An 8,979-nucleotide genomic window follows, 5' to 3' on the forward strand; every position below is an offset into this window, starting at 1 on the left:
GGATAGTGTTGAGTGGGACCATCCAGTTCACCTCCAGCGAAAGATTAGTCCCAATACTATGAAACAGGTTAGGATTGTTAAGGATGCTTATGAGGCAACGAAGGATGCTCATGGGATCTGTGTTCTTACGAGTGGGACGAATTTAAGACCCTTGATTATCAGAGAATATTTGATATATGCAGAAACCTGCGTTTGTTTTTGATGGTAGGAGCATATTGAATGCTGGGAAGCTGAGAGAGATTGGGTTATTGTGTACTCAATTGGGAAGCCATTAGACCCCTGGCTAAGGGCATGAATGGTGGATTGGATCCTATGAAGGGGCAAATTCTGAATACAAGTTGATGAGTGAAGACGAAGATCTGATCCCTTGAGATTTCATCCCTATAATATCTATACTATATGTTGGGATTTATAGTCAGTCTTTATTGCCAAGAATAAAGTTTTTTTCAGATTTTTAAAACATTTTCTAAGAGAAGTTCTCTAGCTAATGAAAAACTTGAAGGGTGTGTGCATTGGGTACAAGAGCATTATAAGTACTAAAAGAAAATAAGAGTTTAAATACAGAAGAATTACACAAAAAGCAATTACTCTAATAGATTTTGACAATATTAAATTTGGACATAACAATGCATTTTTGTAAAGATTTCTTATTTATAATTTGGTATTTCCAAACTTTGTGTGAAATTCTACCTTCAAATATATCAAAAACCAAATATCCCTGGGAAGGAGTGCTAAGAATCCTAACAGTAGAACTTAGCAAGTCAACCAAACGGTACCTTCATTACTTCTTTAAAAACATCATTAAAGGTCCTCTAATCTTCATGGTGTTAACCGAAGGGCTTGAAAGCATATTCTCTTTATTTTGTTTGACCAGGCCTGCCTTGATAAATCAAAGAAAATGACCTCACTCTAAGGAAACAACGTATTATAATCAATACATAAATAATGCCAAAAAAATTAATGGATAATTTCATCTAGATGTGATTATTAAAATTTTAGTTAATTTATTGGTAAATTTACCATTTCAAGAAATTTAATCTTTATTATTTATTAAAAAATAGAGTAATTAATTCTTAAAAATTGTTAAATTTAAAAGTCAAATAATCATCCGCATAACATAATATATGCGCAATTCCAGTTAACGTGATGTATTTGACAATTTCCAAAATAGTATAACATCTTTATCCATTGTGCGTCACCATGTGGTCTCGTAAGTCGTAATTTGCGTGTTGTTTCTGACAGCCTATGGAACCGGAACCGGAAAAAAGAAAACGCGGTTTTGGACCCCGCCATAACGAACGCCCCTCCTCCATATCACTGGACATTTGACTCTGCTACAGCCTTAATATAGTCTTTTTGGACTTTGGGGAATCTAATCACTGGAAAGCTTCTTCAAATTTACATTTTTCATATTTTTTTTGGTTTTCGTCCCAAAAATGGGATGCTGCTTCAGCAAAAACGCCGATACAAAGGCTACTAGAGTTTCGCGGTGGCGATCCACCGGAATTGTTGCTTTGCGCGACTCCAAATTGAAGGTAATTGTTTTATCTGTTTGGCCACGGTTTCAATACAATTTAAATTTGCTGTAGTTGCGCTAATGGTTCTGCGGCGTTCTCTCCCTCTCCCTCTCTCTTTTTCTAGTCTGTAATGGTTTTTCCCCTTGCTTGGAGTTTGCCACTCTCTCGTTGTACTGAATGGAACTAACTTGATTGTGTATTTTGATGTGTCATGGGGGATTGTCATTTTGTTCATCAATCTCAGTGCTAGCCTAGTGGCCTCTGTTATGCTGCTTCTCAACTGAATTCGATTTTTTTTTTTTTTTTAAAGAAGGGTATTGTCAGGGTATAAAGTTCTTAAATGAATTATGCCACTGGGTGTATTATATCGTGGTTGAGACTTGAGATTATTGGTTCATCCGCATGGTATTTTCGCAGGATGACGGGTTAAACAGTGTACTTCTAGCAGGTAAATAAAAGAGAATAGGTTTAATGAATTGTTCTCTAATGTCAACTTAATGAGAGTAAGATGCCCGTTAATGGGAATGTGATTGAGTGATTGAGATAAATGGTGTCTGTTGAGGCAGTTCCTTCGCTCTTGAGTATTTTACTGCTTGCTTTCCTCTTATCATCTCTTATTTTTCGTGTCATTTACATTGAAATATGACGCCGAGTGAGAAATTTGTACATTTGTGTTGAACGTCTTCCTTTGGATCATGTATCTTTATTGTTTCAAATGTGCCGCTCTGTAAATTAAGGTTTGTGATTGTATTTTGTTAATCCAATTTTGCTTCATGAAGATATGTCATGAGATGTAATATTCATGACATCTAAAAGTTGGATGAGATCTGGTGTTTTTTTTTTTTTTTCCTTCCCAAAGTCAATGTTTGTTGTTTTGCTTCTTTCTGTTGCTGTTCCTTTTGAATGCATGCATACACTAGAGCTTTTTACCGCATGCTAACCATGGTGCCTTCTTTTCTCATCGGAAAACAGACGCTTCCGGATGAAATTCTTGACCTCGATAGATCTGTGCGCACTCTTGACTTAACACATAATCGAATAGGTATGCTCCTTTTTCTTTTCATTTCCTCCTTTGTTAATATAAAGCAGGGATGAGTCCCAGTTCTGTTAGTTAACAGGGCTTTATTCTAAAGTTGATAGTATAAATTTGACATCTAAGAAACTGTCTTTTCTTTTAGGATTATTTGTATTGTTTTTTTTTTTTTAACTACTTATCAATTCAATTCTTGAATACAGTTGATATTCCCATGGAAATTAGCAAATTGGTTAACTTGCAGCGCCTGGTAAGAGTTATATTTCCCACTATATGCTTATAACCTGGTAACTGTTTGTGAACATATAGTACTTGCTACACTTTTTGATATTGAAAATTGAAAAAAAAAAAAGAAAGAAAGAAAGAAAGCTTTTGGACTTTATCTACTTTTTTGATAATTAAGAAGCACTAGAGGAAATTCTTTCCTTTTCCTGAATCAGTATTTCAGCGAATCAGCGTTGTTACTTCTTGTGTTTTCTTAAGAAGTTTAGCTATGAGACTTAGTACTTTGGATCGTTGATTCTTGAATTTGTTTGAAGCATTAACTTTTGAATTTAATATTCTTTTTTGAAAGTCATATGATTTTTGCACATGTTATGCCTGCAAATACAAGATTGCCTTCTATTTATTTCCCCTGGCTAGATAATATGCCATGGAAGCGTTTTATTAAACTGGTTTGTGGACTCTTTACAGAACTGAGGTTATATAACACTAGGTTTGATAAAGAGCATTACTTATCAAAATTGCGCTGACTTTACAGGTGTTGCCAGAAAATCTCATTGAGAGACTGCCAGTGAATTTGGGGAAGCTCCAGTCTCTAAAAGCCTTGATCCTTGATGGAAATCGAATTACTTCCTTGCCTGATGAATGTAATTCCCTCTGTGAAATAAATTGGTTTTTTAAGAATAAAATGATTATCTTGTTTTCTTCATGACATTGGCATTTTCTTAATGGAATGTCTCTTTATTGTCAATCTGTAATTTGTTTGGTTTTTCCCCCTTCCTTAGTGGGTCAATTGGTGAGGCTTGAGCGCTTATCCATATCTGGGAATTCGTTAACAGCCTTGCCGGCTACTATTGGCAGCTTGCGAAATGTAAGTATTTGTGAGTCTGAATACTCTGATTGTTCTACTGCTTTTGTTATTTTAAATTTGAAGCATTCACTTAATTGTAGAATTTGAGGAGTTGGGGATATTGTTCTCCGTTGTGATCGACTTAAAAGGTTGTTCACTTTGGTAATTGTTGGTATAAATTCAATACATAACCAGACTATGATTAACATCTAAAATATGCTGCACTGTTTGATAATGCAGCTTTCACTTTTAAATGTGGCGAACAACAACTTAGAGTCTCTTCCAGAATCTGTGGGAAGTTGCTTCTCTTTAGAAGAATTACAAGCCAATAGTATGTTTCTGATCTACTTGCTTTCTTCATGCGTTGCATCAGCATTTAATGCAGTTTGTTTGTGCTGGTGTTCTGGAGATGGTTGTTTCCTTTACAGATATGCAGACAATGGAGAGATATATTCTATTGATGTACTCTTTATTTTTATGGTTTTTTTTTTCTCATGTTATCCCCCTGTTTCCATCATCTTTCTTAATGATAGCTAGGTTACATGCCACAGGCTAAAAGGTTGTTGATGGGCAGCAAACTAACTTTAAACAGGACAAACATTTTTGGATGAAGTACAATTTACATATACTTGACCATGGGATCTATTTTCAGTTTAGGAACAATTAGCCCAACAAATTAGTTAATCAAGTCCATATTTGAGAAATTTTAACCGCTCTTTGGGCCTAAAATTGATGATGTCCTCAGTTCTGATTCTCCCTACCTCCTTGTGAACCTTTTACCCCTACAGTTCATATTACGATAATGATTGCAAAGATTATTATAACCTGTCGTATTTCATGAAGATGTCTTAGATGTAACATAATTCTGTGTCCAATATTCTGCTTTTTCCCTACATATTCAATCAATGTGCATATCCATAGGATTGATTCTCATGTCATTAACTGTTTTCATGAGATTCGAATATGGATCTCTGGATCAATTTAACAATTTATGTTTTATTAGCTGTTTGGTTTTGCATCATAGTTGATTGAAGCTTCAATCTTCTTGCCAAATTTTTAGATAATAGTATTGAAGATCTTCCTTCTTCCATGTGCAATCTTACTCACTTGAAGTCACTTTGCCTAGATAACAATAATGTGAAACAGGTAATACTTCTGACTCAGAGTACTTGAAGCCTTGTATGACGTTTGTTAATTGCCTAGTAATCTGCCTATTATCTTATAGGCAGCTAATCTTCGTTGGAGTGCAACCCTTGCAGTGTCTTATGCTTCTTCTTCTTCTTCTTTCTCTTTTCTTTACTTTTATGAATCTATATATAGCGTGTCAATCTATGGTTTTGCTTGTAGCAATTCCCCCTCATGCAGTTGTTACAAACCTAAGAACCGTGTCCTTTGATTTCAAATGTTCTTATGCCTGTTGGGTCTCATTGGCTAGATACCTGCAAATCTATTGAAAGACTGCAAAACTCTTCAAAGTATATCTCTGCACGGCAATCCTATATCTATGGATCAGTTTCAACAGGTAAGGCTTTATTTCCCGAATTTGTTTGCCTCCTTCGTCTCCTACAAACCAACAACTTTGCTCAAGTTTCAATCCAACTACCATTGAACCATCTAGATGGACGGGTTTCAAGAGTTTGAGGCGAGGAGGAGGAAGAAGTTTGACAAGCAAATTGATTCAAATGTGATGATTGGTTCCAAAGGTCTTGATGAAGGTGTGGATTTATAGCCACTTTTGGTAAGGTGATTTTTCAGGTTCATCTCTGGATCAGCTTTGGATGTATGAGATAGAACACAAAGCATTTAGTCTGCTATGCTTTTTATTTCACATTTTAAAAAATGGAGTTCCATTGTCTTCAACTGCAAGTATGCGTGGGTTGGAGCCATTCGTCAACATTGATGAGGTCATGAAGTCCTTTTCATGGCATTCTATTCTGGAAGCTGTAAATTAGTTTGAGCTTTGATGTTAATATAGAAGACAAGGCATTTGTTGGTTCCATAAAATGAATTGGAAGGTGTTCATTTCTGGGATTTTCCTTTCCCATATCTTGTTTGCCTGCTGATTCTGGTATATGCTTTGATGATATGTAGAAGGCATGATAATCGTATGGTTATCTCCTTATCAAGCAAAATAACAAAAAGTTGACTCTTGAACAAATCCAATTAATAGTTTAGTACCATCTTGAAATCTCATCTGTATGTTTAAGATTTCTTTTTGCAACCAAATAGTCACGATAAAATAATTGGAGATTATATAAAAGATAATGGGACAAAATTAAAAATTAGAATACTACTTCTGATCCTCAATATTAGATCTCGTTTGGCTTTTATTTTGGTATTAAATATAAGACTTTAATTTATTTTATCTCTCATATTTATTTAATTTTTTAAGATAGTCTTTTTAATAATGATAGTTTTAACTAATACACTTGATTAGTCATAATATTTTAAAAAAGATAATGCTTATTTATTATAAATATCTAATTTAATTTATTTTCTTAATCTATTCAAATTAGTCCACTATTTTTTATATTTAGGATCAGAGGTAACATTAATTTTCTTTACAATATTAAAATCATATCCATCTAGAAAAATAAACTTAATACTACTTTCGGTCCTAATTGTAAGAGCTAGTTGACTAATTTGAGGAGATTAAGAAAATTGACTGACTTGAGGAGATTAAGAAAAGAAGTTAAATTAGTTATTTGTCATAAATAAGTGTTATCTTTTTTAAATTATCTTTGCTAATCAAATGTATTGGTTAGAATTACCATTGTTAGAATGACTATCTTGAAAAAAAAATATTCCTCCAGTCCTTAATATAAGACCCATTTAACTACTTTGATTAGATTAAGGAAGTTAGGTAAGTTAGTTAATTATAAGAAAAATGACACATTTTTTCTAAAACACCGTAATTATCTTTCTTAATACTCCCTCTTCCTCTTCTATTTGATTATGGTTGAGGGAGTATCCATAGAAGTAATTTAAACAAAATTGATAAATATGAGAAATGGATCTTATATTTAAAATAAAAACCAACTCAAGATCTGGGTTCTATATTAAGGACCGAAGGAGTACATAAATATTAGAAATAAATTGTATTAGGGTCTTATATTTAGAACTAAAATAAAAATCAAATAAAATCCTATATTAATGATCAAACGTAGTATCGTTTTGATTAAAGAATCTCAAAAATATAAAAAGAATCTCTCCTCTCTTTTTTTTTTTTTAATAACAATGGGACATCTCAACTCATACTGACCCGATCACGAATAGTAGTGCGATCAGAGTCCAAAATAGACAAAAGTTCGGCAGAAACAGAAACAACTAGATGAAAACCACTAAGTGCCAAGAGACGCTGCTTGGCTAAAAAATCCGCAGCTCTGTTGTGCGATCGACTCACGTGCTGGAGTTTCACAGTCCAATCCCATGCGAACATTTCTCGAATCTCTTTAATGACTCCATGGTCAGCATGGTGTTCATCCGCATGGGCTGATATCAGGTTTAAAGCGTTACTGGAGTCAGATTCCAAAACTAGTTTACGGTATCCTCCATCCCATGCAAGCTTGAGTCCGAGAAGGCACGCCCACAGTTCTGCATGGAGGGCGTCGCGGCCTTCGAGACAATGAATGAAACCCCGAATGAATCGTCCATCGTCATTGCGAAGAACACCGCCACTTGCACAAGCTGAGGTGCGATGAGAGAAGGCTCCGTCAACGTTCATCTTAATCCACCCGTGTGCCGGAGGTTGCCAAGCCTGTGTCTCCTTGTGGAGGCAGCTACCTGGGATTAAAACACCAGATAGCTTGCACTGTACCTTGCGGAGGTTGCTTAGAATGCCCATGGAGCTAGCAATAACGGCTTCATTGCTAATGGTCTTTTCTTCAAAGAGAAAGAGGTTCCGTTGTCGCCAAAGCCACCAGCAGATGGTAGCAAACAAATCCATCCATTCCTTCCCTTGTATCGTGTTAGTAGTAAGGTTCCATCGCCTAACTTTGGTTTGGGATTTTTGTCTGAGAATTTAAACATCCTACCAATAAAAGGAAAAGTCTTTTACGAAGTGGGTAAAAGTATTTGTAGATGGAGTTATTTAAGAGTTTTCGAAACGCTCTCTCTTCACCAATGAAAAAGAAAAGAAAATCCAAAACAAAAAATTATAATTTGTTTTTTGGTAAAAATGATTAAGGTTTTGATTCGGGCTATGTTTCTAATATTTTGTTTCACTTACACAGCAAAGCAAAGTCATCCGGGCGCCCAAAAAAGGACAAAGCAAAGCTATCAATAAGTCATTGGGCTTTTTTTTTCCTTAAAAAAAAAAAGAAAAAAGAAAAAAGAAGAAGTGAAAGAGTCGGTTCCAGTTATTTTCATTCAGAAATCAGATCAAGAAAAAAAGTCTACGTAATAACTTATACCCATTTAATACACTAACATGGGTGTCTGAGTTTGTATGTTTTCTTTTTACCATACTACTTTCGGTTTTAATTATAAGAGTTAGTTCACTAATTTAAGAAGATTAATAAAAGAAGTTAAATTAGTTATTTATAACAAATAAGTGTTGTCTTTCCTAAATATCTTTAGTAATCAAGTGTATTGGCTAGAACCACTATTGTTAGGAGAACCATCTTAAAAAAAAAAATTCATAAATATAAGAGACGAAGTAGATTGAGATCTTATATTTAGGATCAAAATAAAAGTCAAACAAAGTCTTATATTAAAGACCGGGGATAGTATTTTGGATTTGTTATTTGATGAAGATTCTTTATTTATGTAGAGTCATGAGTTCTAATAGCATTTTATTGGGACAAGTTGGTGCTGAAGAATGACAGCTTCTCTTGTGGAATCTTTGCTGCAGCCTGCAGTTAAACATGGTGCATAAGCGTCCGTTCGACGCAGCGAAAATATTTGAGGCGTCTTTTAAACACCAAAAACAAGAGGAACCCAGCAATCAGCTTCTCTCATTTGCAAAATCTGTTTTCCCTGAGGATGTTTGCTATTTAACTACAATTTCTGGTGCAATTTGCCAATTTAAAATTGTGCTTACGTGGGAGTTTTTTTGCCTGTAATCCATTAAGTTATGAAACCAGTTCTGTTTCATTAACTTTGTTTTGGTGGTCAATCAGCTCAAACTATGACGATTAGATTTCTTGAAAATGTCCTTATTTTCTTTGAAAATGTTATTAACTTGCCCTTTGACTTGTCACGTTTATGTTTGCTGTTTGACCATTTGTTAGACAAACCTTTTATGAACATAACATTTTGTTTTGTTCTGAATATAATACTTCCCATTTTAATGGTGTTGTCTTCTGAGAGTCAGATTGCCCTGAAATGGGTGGATCTCAAGGATCATCCGATACTAA

General features: G+C 34.5%; 1 protein-coding gene across 1 annotated transcript; it reads left to right on the forward strand.

Moving 5' to 3' along the window:
- The first annotated feature begins 1,308 nt into the window (after positions 1-1,308).
- LOC114743589 (plant intracellular Ras-group-related LRR protein 7) lies at positions 1,309-5,662 on the forward strand. Its single transcript, XM_028931810.1, has 9 exons — positions 1,309-1,535; positions 2,490-2,559; positions 2,754-2,800; positions 3,311-3,419; positions 3,558-3,643; positions 3,863-3,953; positions 4,683-4,768; positions 5,058-5,144; positions 5,241-5,662. The coding sequence occupies exons 1-9, from the start codon at positions 1,437-1,439 to the stop codon at positions 5,349-5,351; spliced, it is 786 nt and encodes a 261-aa protein (XP_028787643.1). The 5' UTR covers positions 1,309-1,436; the 3' UTR covers positions 5,352-5,662.
- The last annotated feature ends 3,317 nt before the right edge of the window (positions 5,663-8,979 follow it).

This window comes from Neltuma alba, unplaced genomic scaffold (assembly GCF_004799145.2).
Source record: "Neltuma alba isolate B1F8T4 unplaced genomic scaffold, ASM479914v2 tig00004058_pilon, whole genome shotgun sequence".
Taxonomy (NCBI): Eukaryota; Viridiplantae; Streptophyta; class Magnoliopsida; order Fabales; family Fabaceae; genus Neltuma; species Neltuma alba.